Source organism: Podarcis muralis, chromosome 2, assembly GCF_964188315.1.
Source record: "Podarcis muralis chromosome 2, rPodMur119.hap1.1, whole genome shotgun sequence".
NCBI lineage: Eukaryota > Metazoa > Chordata > Lepidosauria > Squamata > Lacertidae > Podarcis > Podarcis muralis.
The window spans coordinates 126,766,818-126,786,141 of NC_135656.1; the positions used below are offsets into that span (position 1 = coordinate 126,766,818).

Consider the following 19,324-nt stretch of genomic DNA (forward strand, 5'->3'; position numbering starts at 1 on the left):
TGGACTGGAAAAGCCCGCGCAATCGGAAGGAAGTCCAGCGGTTTGTCGGCTTTGCCAACTTTTACCGCAAGTTCATCAAGGGGTTCGCTATGCAGACGGCGGCCATCACCGACACGCTCAGCTCCAAGAAGAAGAAATTCATCTGGACGGAGCAAGCGGAGCAGTCCTTTCAGAAACTCAAGCGCCTCTTCGCGTCCGAAGAGCAGCTGCTGCATGTGAATCCCAGCAGACCAATGAGGGTGGAGACAGACGCCTCAGACAGAGCCGTGGGAGCCGTCCTGTTGCAACAAGACCAGCAGGGGGACTGGAGGCCGTGCGCCTTCTACTCGAGGAAGCTCAGCAAGTCGGAGCAGAATTACACCATCTGGGACAGGGAGTTGCTAGCCATCCATGCAGCGTTCAAGGCATGGCGGCACTTCCTTATCGGAGCCAGACACACAGTGCAGGTCCGCACGGACCACAAGAATCTAGAGTACTGGCGCACGGCGAGGTTCCTGAACAAGAGGCACATTAGATGGGCGGAGTTCTTCGCGGACTTCGACTTCAAGATAGAGTACATCCCGGGCGACAACAACGTAATGGCGGATGCATTGTCCAGAAAGCCGCAATACCTCGAGGAGGCGGCACCGTCGGCGGCCAAGCACATTTTCGCACCGGAAGCGTGGGCATGCGCTTCGGCAACCGTGGACCTGGACGCCGTATGTCAAGCGCTGCAGGAGGACCCCTTCGCACGAGCCAAGATGGAGGAGGTGCACAAGGGCACGGCGAAGGACGACGAGTTCCAGATAAGAGACGGGTTACTCATCCGCAAGGGAGCGCTCTACGTGCCGGGAGACGACCTCCGCGCAAGGGTACTGCAGCAGCTACACGACGCTCCCACCGCCGGGCACTTTGGCAAAGAAAAGACGGTAGAATTAGTGGCCAGAGACTTTTGGTGGCCCAAGATGCGGGGGGAAGTAGCGGATTACGTCTCGAGATGCGACACCTGCCAGAGGGCCAAGTCAGTTCACAAACCGCCGGCGGGACTGCTGGAACCGCTGCAGACACCATCGGAACCGTGGGAGAGGGTGGCCCTGGACTTTGTCACGGACCTGCCCAGTTCGAGGGGAAAGACAGCAGTGCTAGTGGTGGTGGACATGTTTATCAAAATGGCACACTTCATTCCGTGTGCGAAGGTGGCCACGGCGGAACAGACCGCCAAACTGTTCATAGACCGCGTGTTTAAAGTCCACGGTCTGCCACGGTCTATTCTCTCCAACCGGGGGCGCCAGTTCATCTCGAACTTCTGGCAGAAGCTGATGGGCATCCTGAACGTCAAGATCAACCTAGCGTCGGCGAGACACCCACAGACCAACGGGCAAGCGGAGAGGGTCAACGCCATCATGCAGCAGTACCTGAGATGCTACGCCAATCAGCAGCCTACGACATGGGTAGACTACCTGCCCCTCGCAGAGTTCGCTTACAACAATACGAAGCACGTGTCGACGGGGGTGACGCCGTTCTTCGCCAACAACGGGAGGCATCCCAGAACCTTCCCGGGTTTAGAGAGAGTGGGGGAGGGGGAGCCACAGGCAGCGGAAGCCTTAGCGTCGGAGTTGCAGGAAGTCCACGAACAGCTCAGGAGGCAGTTAGAACTAGCAAAGCACGCATACAAACTGCAGGCTGACAGACACAGAAGAGTTGGGGAAGACATACAGGTGGGAGACTGGGTCTGGTTAGCAGCGCAAGCAGTGCCGACCGGATCGTTAGCGAAGAAGAAGCTAGGACATAAGCAGCTAGGGCCTTACCAAGTCCAGGCACAGGTCAATCCAGTGGCCTTCCGGTTAGCACTTCCGGAGGGTTCCAGAATGCATCCGGTGTTCCATAGATCGGTGCTCACGCCCTACAAAGCACCTCATAGATTTCAGGAGCCAGGCACAGCGCCAGACCCGCTCAGAGAAAGGCCCAGAAAGGGAGGGCCGCCAAGAGGGGGGCACATCAACGAGGTCACAGAGATTTTAGACTCGAGATGGGGGGAAGAGGGAGTAGAACATCTCCTAGCCAGAGAGGGTACCCCGGCCAGTGCCAACAGTTGGGTGCCGGACTATGCCTTGGAGGAGCCTCTGCTCAAGGAAGAATTTCATGCCTTCTTCCCACACAGGCCCATGCCAGCCGAGTATTTCGACGACTGGCTCTTCACACCCACACTTTCAGCCAGCACGTTCCAGGGGTTCGCCTTGGACGAGGAACCGGCACCAGACACACGCTCCCCGGAGGGCTCACCCTCGGGGTCTGCCTCAGACCGCTCTTATTGGTGGGACGATCGACCAGAGGAGCAGTGGCGCAGGAAGTGGCTGGGGGGTCCTTGGCAGAAATCGCCCTCAGAGGGGAACGGGGGCGAGACGGACATGGACGTGTGGGGGGAGGATGTGGGGTTCGAACACGAAGGCAGAGACATGGAAGCAGAGGAGATTGACGTCAACGAGTGCACGGAGAACGAGCCGGACCTAGCCGGTTTGATGTACGACACGGGGGACGAACTGTATCCGGCACTCACCCCCGCTACGACGGAGCACCCAGTACCCACACCGGAAGGAGGGGAGGGGGGAAGGGGGGGCTTCGAGGGGGGGATGGATGTCAGGGGCTCAGGAGCAGAGGGACAGGAAAGGGAGGAATTAGAGACCGAGGGGGAGGAATCCGAGGGGGAAGTGAGCGATGAGAGCCGCCCGAGGTCTCTAAGTCTCTCCAGCGAATCGGAGGATTCACAGAAAGGGGCTCCCGTGGTCAGAGCTAGGGGGTTGCCAGAGGGAACACCTCAGGAAGGAGGGGCCAGAGGGGACTCAGAGAGCAGCAGCTGGAAATCGGGACCAGCTTCCCCACCGGAGAGCAGTAGGGGGGAGGAGTCCCAGGCATCGGCAGCAGGCAGCTTTCCGTCAGCGGAAGGACATGAGTCAGGGTTAGCCACGCCTGCATCAGAGAGCGAGGAAACGGTCAAAAGGAAGGTCGGAGGCAGCGCGCGCGCGCCAAGTTCAAATGTACAAGAGGGTGGCGCAATGAGCAGCCCGGATAGGGAGCCAGGTCCTAAAGCCCGCCGAAGGGAGGGGGAAGAGTCCGAGGGGTCCGCCTCCGAAGCGTCCAGGAAGGAAGGGACCCCGGGGGGTGGTAGGACCCAGAGGCGGAAGGAGAGACGGAAAAGGTGGAGTAAGGCTAGAGTCTTAAGCTGGTGTACAGGGGGCGGAGACTCAGACGGAGCTTCGCCGGTCTAGTGTCCAGACGTAGAGACGCACGCTAGGGTTTGAAAATGGATAATGTACTTTAATAAAGACTTTTGTATATTACCGCTGGCTAGCGTTGGTCCTCTGTGAGCTGGGACCTGGAGGCAGTCTCTGACAGTACTATTTCTGGGTTAGCAGAGTCTGTAACCTGAAGCGTCTGTAATCTGAAGCGTCTGTAACTTGAGGTACCACTGTGTACACTTGTGAAGAAATCCATGACCGGGAGCATGGAAAGCAGATTGAGAGTATAGGGATAAAAATTGTAGGAGAAACAGCAGTGGCTTCCCAGTGGGTGTCTGTTATAGATTGCCAAGCCAGACTGAAGACTTGGATGGTGCCTTCCTAGAGCAGATTCCCAAACATTCAAAAGGAGGGATACAGTACTCGTGGGAGACTTCAACTTCCCTCATATTTGTTGGATCTCAAGCTCTGCCAATGAAAGATCTTTTAAGCAGAGATGGTGTTTTAAGCACAGTTTCCAAGGTAGTTCCTTTCCACTGTCTCTTACCATCAGAATAATAGAATCATAAGAGTTGGAAGAGACCAGAAGGGCCATCGAGTCCAACCCCCTGCCAAGCAGGAAACACCATCAGAGCACTCCTGACATATGGTTGTCAAGCCTCTGCTTAAAGACCTCCAAAGAAGGAGACTCCACCACACTCCTTGGCAGCAAATTCCACTGTCGAACAGCTCTTATTGACAGGAAGTTCTTCCTAATGTTTAGGTGGAATCTTCTTTCTTGTAATGTTTTCTCTATTGTTTAGTCAGAATCTCATTTCCATTAGATCAACTTGGGCTGGTGGCCTAGATGTGCTACTAGACCCTTTTCCGCCTCCAGTCTGTAGGGACCTCACCTGTTCTCCAAGACTTCTCAAAGATCACAGACAAAGGCTCTGAGATTACATCCTCAAGCTCCTTTAGTACCCTTGGATGCAGCCCATCAGGCCCTGGAGATCTGAATTCATTTCTTGTTACCTCATTTTCTAACTTGGGCTGCAGTTCCCTCCTTACATCATTTATTTGATTATCACCAGGTTGGGCATCACTTTCCTTTGGGATGAAGACAATAGGTGTTGAACAGTTCTGCCTTCGCTTTGTCACCCAATAGCATACCCCCTTCTTCTCCTACAACTTCCTTGCTCTTTGGACATAGTAAAAGAAACCTTTCCTATAATTTTTAACCTCTTTTGCAAGCCTGAGCTCATTTTGAGCTTTAAGCCAACCTGACCTTCACCCTGCAACTGCTGGCTACTCGTCTCTACTCCTCCTTTGTGATTTCCCCTTCCTTCCATTTCTTATACATGCTCTTCTTAACTCTCAGCTCATCTGTAAGCTCCTTACGCAGCCACATCCGTTTCCTTAGATGCCTCCCAATTGTCTTTCTTGATGGAATTGTCTGCATTTGGCCCTTCAATATTTCGCCTTAAATAAATCCCCATCCTTCTTCGACTCCCTTCTCTCTGAGTATTTCTGACCATGGGAACATCCCCAGTAACTCTTTCAGTTTTTTTTAAGTCCAGGGTAAATGTCCAATTTGTGGGATATAATCCACTGGGAACAGTCATGTACAATATTCCTTGTTTTGCTAGAGTGGGCATGCAAGGGAATGTTTGGTCCAGCCAGTTGAAACTTCCTGTTCCTCCGGGCCTGGAGCATCCTTCCTTGCATGTGACTAGTAGGTGGGCGTGACCCTTCCAGACCTGGTAAAAGGCCAAGTCATGCTGCTACCTTCTGCTTCTCTCCTTTTTGACCTTCCTGCATCACCTGGACTGGACTGCTAGCTGCCACAGCAGTCCCCAGGTCATCTTCCATATGGGGTAAACCTGTTTGTACATTTGTAACTTTAAGCTTTAAGCTTGCCTTCGGGGATCACACTGTGCTCTGCCTGCTCGTAAGTAAAACTACTTTTTGTTACAGTAGGTAGCCGTGTCGGTCTGCCGTAGTTGAAACAAGATAAAAAATTCCTTCCAGTAGCACCTTAGAGACCAGCCAAGTTTGCTATTGGTATGAGCTTTCGTGTGCATGCACACTTCTTCAGCTACACTGAAACAGAAGTCACCAGACCCTTATATATAGTGAGAAGGTGGGGAGGGGTATTACTCAGAAGGGTGGTGGGAATGGGTGATTGGCTGATAGGTGTGGTAAACCTGTTGATGACTGTTAATGTCTGACATTGAGATATTGGATTCTTATCTCATTATACATGATAAAGCTATTTTTAGCCATCTCATCCCCTGCTTTATCCTGTTAGACCAATTGCAGTCATTAACAGCTCATACCAATAACAAACTTAGTTGGTCTCTAAGGTGCTACTAGAAGGATTTTTTTTTCTTTTTGTTACTTATGAATAAGACTGTGGTGTCTTTATTCTTTTAGGAGGGATTTAAAAGGGGATCTTACCAGGAATAGTAGAACATATTTCAATCTGGGCAAGCCAGATTGAATTGCTTATTGCCTTAAGAAACTCACACAAGTTTGCAACCAGGTTTCTGCTGCATCAGAAGAGGAATGCACTCTGCTAAGTTAGGAAGGAGATTGATAATCAATATATCCTCTCCTGCCACCCTCAACATTCCCACACAATGACACTCCGCTTCCCCTTGCCTCATGAAACCCAGGAGAACATGATCACTTCCTCCCAAGTTTCCCAGTACTTCTACTTCATCGATCAGTTCCTCCCTGTTGGTGAGGACCAGGACCAGGTGAGGCATCCGTCTCCCTTGTCTTGAGAGACAATGGAAGAGTGTGTCATTGAGGAAAAACCATCAAAGAGTTGCAGCGCCTGCTGTGGTTGCAGAGACCAATGTGAGGGAGGCATGTTTTGTTGCATCTGGGCAGATGAAGGCCTGAAATCTTTGGCACTGATATGGTTTCTCGTGTGAGTATGAACATTTTTGGGGTTTTTTGCCAGTTGTCAGAGCTGCTCCCCGATCCCAGCTCACAGAGGATCACGCTAGCCAGCGTTCGCTTTATAAAAGTCTTTATTGAGTTACAGTTTCCATTTCCAAGCTGCTGCGTGCAACTCTACGTCTTATGGCTAGACCGGCGAAGCTCCGTCTGAATCTCCGCCCCTCGTACACCAACTTAATATCCTCGCCTTACTCCACCTTTTCCGCCTGACCGTCCTTCTCTGGGTCCCTCTGCCCCCCGCGGTCTCCTCCCTCCGGGACTCCTCTGACGCTGACCCCCCGGACCCTCCTGTCTCCTTGCGTCGGGCTTTAGGACCCGGCTCCCTTTCCGGGCTGCTTACTGCGCCGCCTTCCTGTGCATTTGAACTTGGCGCGCGCGCCCAACCTTCCACTTTCCGCTTGACCGTTTCTTCGCTCCCCGATGGGGGCGTGGTCACTCCTGACTCATGCCCTCCTCCCTGCTGCGAGCTGCCAGGGCTCGATCCCTGACGTCCTTCCTCTCCACTGCGCTCTGGTGGGGACGCTGGCCCCGATTTCCAACTGCTGCCCTCTGAACCCCCGCTGGTCCCTTCCTCCTGGGGTGTCCCCCTAGGCCCCCCCTTTGCTCTGGCCACTGGCGCTCCTTTCTGTGAATCTTCCGATTCACTGGAAAGACTCGGAGATCTCGGGTCGTCGTCATCACTCATCCTTTCTTCGGACTCCTCCCCCTCGCTCTCTGTTTCCTCCCTTGCCCTCGCCTCTGCTCCTGAACCCCTGACATCCATCCCCCCCTCGAAGCCCCCCTTTCCCCCCTCCCCTCCTTCCGGTGCGGGAGCTGGGTGCTGCCGAGTCATGGGGACGAATGCCGGATACAGTTCGCTTCCCTTGGCGGGCCTCCAACTGAAGACTTCCGATTCTTCCTCCCTGCGCTCGTCGACAGCGGTCACCTCCGCTTCCATCTCTGTGCCGCCATGCTCGAAGCCCAGGTCCTCCCCGAACATGTCCACGTCCGTCTCCGCCTCAGTCGTTCCCGGGTCCGTCGCTCGACCTGGAACCTCCAGCCACTTCCTGCGCCACTGCTCCTCTGGTCTATCGTCCCACCAATACGAGGGCTCTGAGGCAGATCCCTAGGGCGACCCCTCCGGGGAACGCGTGTCCATTGTCGGTTGCTCGTCCGAGTCGAACCCGTGGAAAGTGCTGGCTGAAAGCGTCGGTGTGAAAAGCCAATCGTCGAAAAAGTCTGCTGGCATGGGCCTGTGTGGGAAAAGGGCGTGAAACTCGTCCTTGAGCAGAGGTTCCTCCAAGGCATAGCCTGGCACCCAGCTGTTGGCACTGGCCGGGAAGCCCTCCTTGGCGAGGAGGTATTCTACTCCCTCTTCTCCCCATCTAGAGTCCAAAATCTCTGTGACCTCGTTGATGGACTCCTCTTGTGTCACTCCCCCTTGTTCGGTTCCCTCTCGTAGCGGACTCGGAGCCGTTCCTGGTTCCTGAGCAGGCGTCTGGGGACTCAGCGTCAGGGGAAAGCAGGAGGGAAGGAACCCAGGGGGGCAGAAAGACCCTGCGGAAAAGGAAGGACAGGAAGAGGTGGACTAGCACAAGGCTCTTAAACTGGTGTAGAGGCGGGACTGATTCAGAGGGGACTTCAGCGGTCTAAGCGTAACAGACGTGGGGCTGCGCGCCTTGGCTGTGGAATAAACAATGTACTTCAATAAAGACTTTTGTAAATAAAGTGGAGTTGGCGTTGGTCTCTTGTGAGCTGGGACCTGAGGCGGCCCTGACAACAAGTTTCTGTTAAAGTGTTGTTAACAATCAGTTTGGCTTTCTGTTCATCTCCGCCAAGCTAAGCAGTTCGCCCCTTACCTCTCTTGCCCTGACCTAGCCACTGTGATCCACGCAAAGGTCACATCGAGACTTGATTATTGTAACTCACTCTACATGGGGCTGCCCTTGAGACTGACCTAGAAACTCCAGCGGGTGCAGAATGCCATGGTGAGACTCCTTACGGGGTCCTCGCCGCAGGATCACATTCACCCAGTGCTATTCCAGCTGCACTGGCTCCCAGTGGAGTACAGGGTCAGATTAAAGGTGCTGCTTTTAACCTTTATAGCCCTATACGGCCTAGTACCCTCGTACTTACGAGACCGTCTCTCCTGGTATGTCCCACGGAGGACCTTACGGTCTTCAAAGAAAAACATCTTGGAGATCCCGGGCCATAGGGAGGTTAGGCCGGCCTCAGCCTGAGACAGGGCTTTTTTGGCCATGGACCCAATCAGGTGGAATGCTCTGTCACAGGACTGGGGCCCTGCGGGACTTGACATCTTTCTGCAGGGCCTGCAAGACAGAGCTGTTCCGCCAGGTCTTTGGCCAAGACACAGTCTGACCCCCTCTCTCCTTCTGTAATCTTCATAGAACTCTAGCCCAATGGTTGCCATTAATTTGATTCTGAACTGATTTTAGAATGTTTTTTAATTAATTGACTGTGATTTTATGTAAATTGTGCTATTTTTACTGGTGTTAGCCACTCTGAGCCTGGCTTTGGCTGGGGAGGGCGGGATATAAATAAATTGTTGTTGTTGTTATAAATAGCTCCTAGTCCCATATGGAAAGGTTGACCAAAGTCCATCATCTCTAAATTCTTTTTCATAAAGTTCCATGAAATATTGTCAAAGGCCTTTTATGCTTCTATAAATATTAAAGCTGCTTGCTTGTCATTCCAGGTCTCCAAATATTCAATTAGGCCTACCATATTTCTTACATTATCTTTCATATGTCAACCAGGAAGGAAGCCTGCTTGATCTTCATGAATTACTTCTTTCATCATTTCTTTTAACCTATTTGCTAAAATGTTAGCAAAAAGTTTATAATCATTATTTAATAACGAAATTAGCCTATAATTTTTCACCATAAATGGATCAGCACCTTGTTTTGGAATTATTGTAATATATGCTTCTTTCTAAAAGACTGGTAATTGGTAATGTTCCTTTATTCAGTATGTTATTCATAACATTCTTCAATGGCTGATTCATGGCCTCTGCCCAGAGAGGCTTCCCTTGGGGCTCTGGGCTCGAGACCTGAGCTGATCTGGAGGAGGATCTGGCAGGGGGAAAGGATGGCCTGGCAGGGGCTCCCCCATTTCCCCCCCAGACTTGGCAGAGAGGAATGGGGGGCAGCAGGACCCTCTGCTCCCAGACTTGGGGGTCTCCCCTGCCATTCAGAAGCAGAACACCCCCTGCAGCCCTGGGACCCCCTTCTGGGTAGTGGTTAAGAGCAGTAGTCTCGTAATCTGGGGAACCGGGTTCGCATCTCCGCTCCTCCACCTGCAGCTGCTGGGTGACCTTGGGCCAGTCACCCTTCTCTGAAGTCTCTCAGCCCCACTCACCTCACAGAGGGTTTGTTGTGGGGGAGGAAGGGAAAGGAGAATGTTAGCCGCTTTGAGACTCCTTAAAGGGAGTGAAAGGCGGGATATCAAAATCCAAACTCTTCTTCTTCTCCCCCAGGCACCCCAAGGGGGAAGAGAGAGGAGACTCACCGAACTCTTCCCAAGAGAGGCCGGAAGGGGCTGGACACAGATGGAGGGGATTTTGCTCTGGAGGACCTGCTGCCTGCTGTCTCTGCTTCCTGTCCTCTCTAGGACTCCAGCTCTGTTTGATTTAACCCTTTGCAAGCTGAGCGCAGCTAGCAGGCCGCTCTCCCTCCCTCCCAGAATCTGGATGGTCCAGAGCATGTGCAGAATTCTCTGTGATTCTCGGCTCAGAGGCCATCTAGACAGCAGCCTCGTGCCCTGCCCCCAGATGTGCGGGTGGGGTCTAAATTGTTGTTGTTTATTTAGTCGTTTAGTCGTGTCCGACTCTTCCGGACCCCCTGGACCAGAGCACACCAGGCACTCCTGTCTTCCACTGCCTCCCGCAGTTTGGTCAGACTCATGTTTGTAGCTTCGAGAACACTGTCCCACCATCTCATCCTCTGTCGTCCCCTTCTCCTTGTGCCCTCCATCTTTCCCAACATCAGGGTCTTTTCCAGGGAGTCTTCTCTTCTCATGAGGTGGCCAAAGTCTTGGAGCCTCAGCTTCAGGAGCTGTCCTTCCAGTGAGCACTCAGGGCTGATTTCCTTCAGAATGGATAGGTTTGATCTTCTTGCAGTCCATGGGACTCTCAAGAGTCTCCTCCACCACCAGAATTCAAAAGCATCAATTCTTTGGCAATCAGCCTTCTTGATGGTCCAGCTCTCACTTCCATACATCACTACTGGGAAAACCATGGCTTTAACTATACGGACCTTTGTTGGTAAGGTGATGTCTCTACTTCTCAAGATGCTGTCTAGGCCTGTCATTGCCCTTCTCCCAAGAAGCAGGCGTCTTTTAATTTCGTGGCTGCTGTCACCATCTGCAGTGATCATGGAGCCCAAAAAAGTAAAATCTCTCACTGCCTCCATTTCTTCCCCTTCTTATTTACCAGGAGGTGATGGGACCAGTGGCCATGATTTTCGTTTTTGATGTTGAGCTTCCCCCTCCCTCCTGCCCCGCCCTCCTTCCGGGGCTCCGAAATCGAAAGGGGAAGCGCGGACGGAGTCTCCGCCATCGCCGCTCGCCGCCTCTCCTTGCTCTCTCCCTGCGGAGCCTCATGGCTGCCCAACCCGCTCCGCTCCGCGCCAAGGGGCTCCCGCTGCTGCTGCTGCTGCTGGGTAGGTCGAGGCCGGACGCCTGGGTCCCCCCTCGCAGGGCGCGGGAGGAGGAGAGCTCGGGGCCGGGCGCCTGGGTTCCCTCGGGGGGGGGGGGCGGAGGAGGAGGCGTCCCTCGCCCCCGTGGTCGGATTTCCTCCCCCTGCAAGGCAGAAACTCAGCGGGTGCAGGAAGGGGCTGGCGGGGGAAACTTCTCCGGTGGGATTTCTGCCTGTCGCAAAGCGGGGCAGGGTGGGGGGAATTTGGCCCGGGCTAGTCCCTCCGCTTTCGCTTTCCGTTTCCTGGCCGAGTCCCGAATCCGGCCCCGTTGCTGCCCCGCTGCTTCTGCCCTCCGGCCCCCCTCGGGGGCATCTTCTTCCCCGCCGCGTCCCAATGGAGCCTCCCTGGACAGAGCCAGTCTACCTTGCCCTGGTCCGGATCCAGCAGGGCTCTCTCGGTGGAGCCTCCAGGCCCAGAGGCAGTCTACCTGGATTGGGCTTGGAGGCTGGGCTGGGGGGGAGAGGTCCCCTTGCTCCGGACCCAGATGCTGCTGCTGCTGCTTTGGGGACCCCCAGGGGCATCTAGTCCACCTTCTTCTTCTTCTTCTTCTTCTTCTTCTTCTTCTTCTTCTTCTTCTTCTTCTTCTTCCTCCTCTCCTCGCAGGAGCGTCCTTCGGCAGATCCTCGCCTCCGCTGGCCAAGCGGGGCTGCTGGTTCCTGGAGGAGGCTGGGGGCGGAGGCTCCGGCATGTCCAGCGCCCCCAAGCAGCGCCCCGCCATCTTGTTCCTGCCCCCACCCGGGAGACGCCTGGAAGAAGCTGCCCTGGAGTCCCAGTTGCCCCCGGAGGTGGAGGCCGGCCTGGCCTTCCAGGTCCTGGGTATGGAGACCCCCCATAGGACACCCCCACCTGTCCCCTGGGTCCCATCCCTGCTTCTCATTCACCTGGAGGGACTTGAAGCACCTCTGAATTCCGCCTCCCTGGGAGACCCATTTCACAGGCGCCACAACTGAGGCTGGGAAACCCATTTCGCTGTGGGGCTGATGCAGCATTTCCCAACCTGGGCCTGAGTTAATTATTACGCACCCCCCCCCCCACCCACACACTGTGATATACCCATTTCACAGGCGCCACAACTGAGGCTGGGAAACTTAAAGGATTCTCTGGATCTTCAGTGTCAGCAAACACTCCTTCCCCAATCTCCGTTTTTAAACCTCCAGGGACAGAGTTGCTTTCCTTGGAGGTTTTCCAAGCAGAGGCTGGAAGGCCAAATGTCAGGGATTCTTGAGCTAAGATTCCTGCATTGCAGGGGGTGAGACTAGATGTCCCTCGGGGTCCAACCTACAGGTGTTTACTTTTTTATTTTTAAAACATCAGTGTGATTGAACAACACTAAATAATAATAATAATAATAATAATAATAATAATAATAATAATAATACACTATATCACTATAAGAGTTAAGAATTCCAATTCCATATATACTTATCTAATGTCTAGGTGATATTATTATCCCAAAACATAGATGTTGATTCTTAACCCACTATATTTGGTATAAATGCATTCCAACTCTACAACTCTTTATGATCATTTTATAACGGCCCTGTAGCGGATTCCCCCCTCAAGCCTCCAATTCATAAAGACGCATTATGTCCCTGCTAACGGCCCCCAATTAAATATAGCGGATCCGCCTCACATTATGCCAATTCAGTGAATTTCTGCCATTGACCACAGCCTCTCTTGTGTGAGGGAAAACTTGGGGATTTAGAGTCCAGGGCAGAAGCGGAACAAAGAAGAAAAGTTCTATTTACCGAGGAAAAGGTGGGGTCCGGAGACGGGTTCTTTCAGGCAGAAGTCAACTTCTTGCCTCACCTTGGAGGCTGTCAGGGCATTAAACGCAGAAGTCCAGGCGCAGCTTCTCTTCTCAGGCCGATGTTCCGCTTTCTAGACATGGTGGTCAAATGCTGGACTCCATTTCTGCCCCTTCTTCCCACTCCTTCCTGGACTGAGTTGTGTCCCTGGCGGAGTCAGACTTGGGGGGCTCCTGAGCGAGGGGCCCTTTCCCTCCACTCCCCCCCTCAGTCCGCCCCCCACACCCAGGGGGTCCCCTCAGCCCTCCTTCTTGGGGGTCTCCCTCCGCCCCCCCCTCAGTCCGCCCCCCACAGGGGTACCTTTACCTTTACCTATAGTTCCATACATGCTTCTCTGGTATATAGGTACAGTGCTTTTTTTCTTAAAAATGTTCAGGGTTACTCTCATTTTGACTCAAGAAAATCACCATTTTATAGTTCCCATTGGGAAAAATAAATACAGTAAATGGACAAAACAAATCATCTCAAGAACTCAGGAGTCCTATTGTTGTGGATTAATTTAATTTATTTATGCTTATTATGTGTCAGGGGCTCAGGGGCTGAGCCAAAGGGGAAAGAGGAGTTGGAGAGCAAAGGGGAGGAATCTGAAGGGAGCTTAGGAGGGTATGACAGTGACCCGAGAGATTCCATGAGTCTCTCCAGCGAATCAGAAGATTCTCAGAAAGAGGCGCCCAGGGTCAGAGCAAGGGGGGCCAGCGGTGAGTCCCCAAGCGGGAGCTGGAGATCAGGGCCAGCTTCCCTGCCAGAGCGTAGCGGGGGGGAAGAAGCCCACAGAGCAGAACCGGCGTCCACTCCAGCAGGGAGAGAGAGAGAGTCAGAACTGACCACGCCTCCGTGGAGGGGCGGAGCGGAGGTCATTTCCAGCCAGCCCCTCCGAAGAAGGAAGCAGTGACAGGAGCAGTGTAGCCGTTAGGAGGAAAGTGGCCGGCTGGGCGCGCGCGCCAAGTTCAAATGTGCAGGCGCGCGGGTCAGCAGAAAATCCGGATTGGGAGCCAGGTCCCAAAGCCCGCCGGAGACAGGGGGAGGAGTCAGAGGAATCCGCCTCCGAAGAGTCCAGGAGGGGTGGGACCCCAGGGGGCAGGAGGACCCAGAGGAGAAAAGAGCAGAGGAAGAGGTGGAGCAAAGCTCGGGTGTTAAACTGGTGTAGGGGAGGGGAAGAGTCAGACGGAGCTTCGACGGTCTAGAGTTACAGACGTAGGGCTGCGCGCCACGGCTGTCAAACCAACAATGAACTTCAATAAAGACTTCTGTATATAAAGAGACACTGGCGTTGGTCCTTTGTGAGCTGGGACCTGAGGCACCCCTGACATTATGGATATATTGTTTTCCAACCTTAACATTTCCACTTTTCAGAGGTACAAAACTGCTTGATTCTTTTAGTTTATTAACTGGCATTTAAATCCCATAGACAAAACAAATCCTCCTTAGAGGGCATCTTATTTTCGCTGAGATTCCTGCATCGCAGGGGTTGGACTAGATGACCCTCAGGGGTCCCTTCCAATTCTGTGATTCTGTGAGTTGAACTGAACTGGCTGACGCAGAACGGTGGAGTTGGGAACCCCAAAGGTCATCCACTCCAACCCCCTGCGATGTAGGTTGGGGGGGTCCGGCAGTGGAGAGACAAGGCTTGTCATCCCCCCCAGACACTGGTTCACCTCTCCCCGCTTTGTCCCCCCGGCAGACCCCTCTGGGGCCCTGTGGGGCGGTCAGGCCTCAGCCACCCCCCCGCCCTGGCTGAGTCCGGATGCCAGCGAGACTGAATCCTCCTGCGAGATCAACGCTTACGCGCCGCAAGAGTCCCACGTCGCCTGGGCGGAGGGGCTGGCGGACGGAGGGGGCTGCCCCCGCGCCCTGGAGAGGGGCAAGTGGCTCATCGCCAGCATCCAGGCCCCCGATGCCAAGTTCGGGGTCAGCAGCGTCCTGCACACTGAGGAGGCCCTGCCTTGGAAGCAGCAGGATGGGGTCAGCAGCGTCACCACCACCGCAGGTACCACTTGGCGAGCGGAAGGGGAGCAGCGCGGCCTAGCGGTTAGAGCCCTGCGCCAAAAGCCTGGGAGAGAGGGACCGAGGGCCAGTCGGTGCTTCTCAGGCAGGCCTACCTGGCAGGGTCAGCACGGGGGAATGGCAGAGGAAGGGGATGGAGGCCGCCTTGAGCCCCTGGGAGGAGAATGCGGGACAGAGATGCAGTTATTTAAATTAGGAGTGTCCAAAGTCATTGGTTACACCCTCCTGGGGGGTGGGGGGCACCGTGGGCCAATTGGAAAGCGGAAATCCCTGGATCAAATCATCTGCTGGGTTGAACTACTTGGAGTAGTTTGAAGTGGATTTTGAGTCATTTGGCAAGCAATTGTTGCTCTTTCAAATCTTGCTTTCCTCTTACTGGGTCATGCAAACAGTTGTTCCAAACCATGCCTCTTTTAGGGCACTGGCTGAAAGGGAGAGCGTTTATGGGGGTCTCCCCTAAATTTGAGAACCACAAAATTTAATGAATAAATCAAATAGATTGTGGGTTTGTTCAGAGCCGTCTTTCCCATAGGGCTTAGTGATGCCTCGCGCCAGGGCGCTGGCCTCTCGGGGGATCACTCTCCTGCATTGGCATGGGGGAGAGTTGCGCCCCCCACAATGGCTGGCAGTGCGCAGCTACGGCCACCCCAACACTATCGGTGGTAATTTGGAGGTGCTGGGCAGACATTTGCAGCCTGGCGCTGCATCTGCTAAACACGGCCTTGGGTTTGTTGTTTTTCCCTTCTGGGATTCCTCCCTTGCACGGGGGGGGGGGGGGTGGTCTAGATGACCGCTGGGGATCTCTCCCGCTCACCTCGCCCTCCTCCCTCCTTGCGCAGCGGTGCTGTCGGTCTTCACGCGGACGCCACGCCTGGAGTCCCGCCTCGGGCGCCCGGCGGTCCTGCACTGCGGCTTCTCGGCGCCGGCCTCGGCCTTCTCGGTGGAGTGGCGCCATCAGTTCCGGGGGGCCGGGAAGGTAGTGCTGGCCTTCGACGGAGCCACGCGGGGGGTGTCGGTGGCCGAGGAGGGGGCCGAGCTGCTGCTGGATGCCGAGGGCGGCGGCGCCTCCCTGCGCCTGCGGAGCGTGGCCGTCCACCACGAGGGCACCTACATCTGCACCATCTACCTGCCCCACCTGCACGCCCAGCAGGCGCTCGAGTTCAAGGTGGTGGGTGAGTGAGCGACCAGTGGGGGGTCTCCCTCGCAGGGAGGGCGGAGGGAAGGGGAAAGGGGGGTCCACTGCCCAAAGGGACCCCCATGGAGCCAGCATCTTGTATTCTCACAGTCCAAATGCCGGCCAGGACCTAAGGATCCAGATAGACTGCTCCTGGGCCTGGAGGCGCCAAAAGAACATAGGGAGAGTGCTTAAACCTTGCAGTGGCCAAATTGCCCTAAGATCCCTGCCTTGCAGGAGTTGGGCTAGATGACCCTTGGGGATCCCTTCCACCTGTCTGATTCTAGGCTTCTAAGAACCAAGTGATCCAGAGAGACTGCCCCTGGACTGGGAGGCTCCTTAAGAAGCGTCTGGCCACTTGGTCAAGCCAACGGGGACCCTGACTTCCTCAGGATTCGAATCCAAGAGCCCCCCTCTCCCCTCCCGGCAGCTGGGAGCCTGCAGCGCTCCTGGTTGTCAGCAGGGGGCGCTTTGCTCACTCCCTCTCGCCCTGCAGAGCCGCCCCAGGTGACGCTGCGCCCCATGACGCTCTCGGTGCCCTCCGGCGCCCGGCCCCAGCTGGCCTGCGAGGTCTCCGGCTTCTTCCCTCTGGGTGCCTCGGTCAGCTGGAAGCGGAGGGGGTCCGGCGCCCCCCAGGACGCCTTCCTGGACATCGGGGACTCGGGGCATCGCCAGGCTCCCGACGGCACCTTCAGCTTCACCAGCTTCGCCCGCCTGCTGCCCGTCCCGACCGAGGACCACGGGGTCTCCTACGTCTGCCACGTGGGCCACGCTGGGCTAGGCGAGGCGGGGGTCAAGAAGGCGGTCGTGCTCCATGTGGCAGGTGGGGGTCTGCACTTGGGGGTCTGTGCCGGGGTCCCCTGGGGGCTGGGTATCAAGGCTCAGAAGACCGGCTTCGGGTGCGATTCCTGACTGGCGGAGGTTGGGGGGTCGTCCGTCCCGGGTGATTTAGCTGGGATTCCTCCCTTGAAGGGGGTTGGGCTAGATGACCGCCGGGGTGCCCTCCCAACTAGGATTCTGTGAATTGGCACTGATCAAGTTGGGCATGGGGTGGAGGATATGGGGGGTGGGGCGAAGGTGCAGCTTTGGGACCTGCAATGGGTGGTCAAGGCAGGGTGGGGGTCTGACGTCGCCCCCCTTCTCCCTCGCTGACGCCCCCCTTCTGCCTCTGCCCCTTCTCCCCCCACCCAGGGTCCCTGGGCCCCTCCCTGGAGGACGCCATCGGCTTGTTCCTGGTCGCCATTGTGCTCCTGGGGGTCTTGCGGTCCTTCTTCCGATGGGGTAAGGTTGTTCCCACCCACCCCTTCTGTACTGTTATTTTTGTTATTGATATGGTCCTATTTTATCATTTGGTCACTATTTTAGGGGATACTTTAGCTGAGATTCCTGGGGTCCCTTCGGATTCTACAATTCTAGGATTCTATAAATGTGCACAGCACCCTCCTTTTCTGGATCTCCGGGCAGTTTGCGGCATAAAAATGCACGATGAAAACACAACGTACATAATAAAAATGAGAACCAAAACAAACCAATAACCCAGCCTCCCTCAAGTCTAATTATTATAATGAAAAATAGAAATATTTTCCTGGGGGAGACAATTCAGAATCTATTAAGACCATGCAAATATTGACAGTAAAAGCAGTTGAGGACTCTCTCCACCACCACCTGACGCCTTTGATTGGTGGAACTGGCATTGGCCAATTGACTCCCCTTTCCCACATTTGCCAGTACAAGAAGCTCAGCTGGGAGAGCCTGAGGCTCTTCATTTCAGGGTTGTGGGTTCAAGATTCCTGCCTTGCAGGGGGTTGGACTAGATGGCCCTCGGGGTCCCTCCTGGCTCCAACAACCTTTGGAACTCCCTGCCTCTTGATACCAACCAGGCGCCTTGGCCAGACTCTCTTTGGTCGCCTGCTAAAAACATCCCTGCCCAGCGGCTCAGAAATGTTGATTTCCGTTTTAGCTTTCTGCATGCTTTCAAGTATTCCTGTCCATTTCCCTGGGTTTTCTGGTCATTAACCTTTCCCTGCTTCATTTTCCTCCTTTTCAGCTTCTGAAGAAAAACCCAAATCGGAGAAGCCCAAATCCGAGGTCAGTGCCCAAGATGCTCCCAAGACTGCCAAGTTCTCTCGATTCCTCATTTTTCTATTCTTTTAAAAAAATATCTCTGTGCCACCCACTGAGAGGCAGTGCGGTGCAGGGGTGAGAGGGCCAGACTAGGCCCTGGCAGAGAGATCTGGGTTCGAATCCCCAGTCCCTGGTCATGATGAAGCTCGCAGTCGGGTCAGGGGGCAGGATCCAGTCTGCCTACTTCGCAGGGTTCTTGTGGAGCAATTCCTGCAATTGCAACCCCCAGCCAGCTAATGTTTCATCTCTGAAACGGGTCAGAATCTCACAGATTTCTCTTCTTTCTGCAGTAGCGGACTTTGGGCAGCCCAGCTCCCGGCTTGGTTTGTTGCCTGTCTCCGGATCCCGTTGAAAGGGCGAAGTGGATCGTAGGCCCCCGGACTCCTGGGTCCCTCCTCTTTCGCTGCCCAATCTTGCCCCACCGGTTCCTTGTTGGAAGCCCCCTTCCCCTTCCTTTTTGGGGTCAGGGGTCTGCTTGGCTTCGCATCCTGCAGATTCACAGCTCTGATTTAAGGAGGGGGCCAGATCTGTGCATAGCAAAAGCCCCCCTTTCTGACAGTCCCTGCCCCTCCTCACTTGCGTGCTGTGAAATGATAGAAGTGTAGAATTGGGAGGGGGCCCTGAGGGTCATCTAGTCCAATCCCCCGCAAGGCAGGAATTGCATCAAAAGCACCCCTAAGGTCCTGGGCCGCAGACTCTGCACATGCTCTGGGAGACTCTTGACGGGGGCCTGTGTTGTCTTTGGGATTGTGGGAGAGAACCTTTTTGGAGTAGGGGAGACTGACTTGAGCAAGATTGGCATATCCCTCCCCCCCAAAAAATAAATAAATCAGGAATCCTCCACTTATAGAATGTGGGTCATCAGGTGTCCCTTTACCTCCCCCTCCGGGGGACCTGAAGTGGTACAGTCCAGACCCAAGTTTATCCCCTCTAGAGACCTGGGTGCAAAAGGAGCCCGTTTCCCCGCAACATCCCTGCAGAGATGGCCATGCAGAGCAGCTCGGCCCTCTCTCTCAATACGGACTAGGACCTGCCCCCCTTCCCTCCCCCCAGAGCCCAGAACTCCCCCCTCCCCATTCTGTGTAAATTCTGCTGTAGACTGTAAGCCCCGTGGGGCAGAGCCAACCTAGAGAATAAACCCGTGTTGAAAAGAAATGCATGCCATGTGTCTGTTTTTTTCCTTCCAGGGCTGCAGGAGAGGTGAGGGTGGCCAAGTTTGATAAACAGTAGTAATAAATGGTTGGAGGAGAAGTCTGGGAAGGGGCAAGAGCCCCTCTCTGCCCCCCTCAAGGCTCCTCAGGTTCATCAAGGGTCAAACGCCTCCTCCATTTTTGGACAGCCAGGAAGTGAGTGGCC

At 54.8% G+C, this 19,324-nt stretch overlaps 1 protein-coding gene across 1 annotated transcript; it reads left to right on the plus strand.

Moving 5' to 3' along the window:
* The first annotated feature begins 10,602 nt into the window (after positions 1-10,602).
* On the plus strand, positions 10,603-19,123 carry TAPBP (TAP binding protein). Its single transcript, XM_077925255.1, has 8 exons — positions 10,603-10,822; positions 11,462-11,674; positions 14,348-14,653; positions 15,510-15,842; positions 16,341-16,667; positions 17,036-17,125; positions 17,892-17,932; positions 18,259-19,123. Exons 1-8 carry the CDS (start codon positions 10,603-10,605, stop codon positions 18,259-18,261), a joined length of 1,533 nt encoding a protein of 510 aa, XP_077781381.1. The 3' UTR covers positions 18,262-19,123.
* The last annotated feature ends 201 nt before the right edge of the window (positions 19,124-19,324 follow it).

What these genes read in the sequence shown, in the direction of transcription:
- TAPBP (XM_077925255.1), top strand. Translation starts at nt 10,603, where the DNA reads ATGGGACCAGTGGCCATGATTTTCGTTTTTGATGTTGAGCTTCCCCCT. An exon ending in GCTGCTGCTGCTGCTGCTGG is followed by an intron (nt 10,823 to 11,461) that starts GTAGGTCGAGGC and finishes CTCTCCTCGCAG; the next exon opens with GAGCGTCCTTCGGCAGATCC. An exon ending in GCTCGAGTTCAAGGTGGTGG is followed by an intron (nt 15,843 to 16,340) that starts GTGAGTGAGCGA and finishes CTCGCCCTGCAG; the next exon opens with AGCCGCCCCAGGTGACGCTG.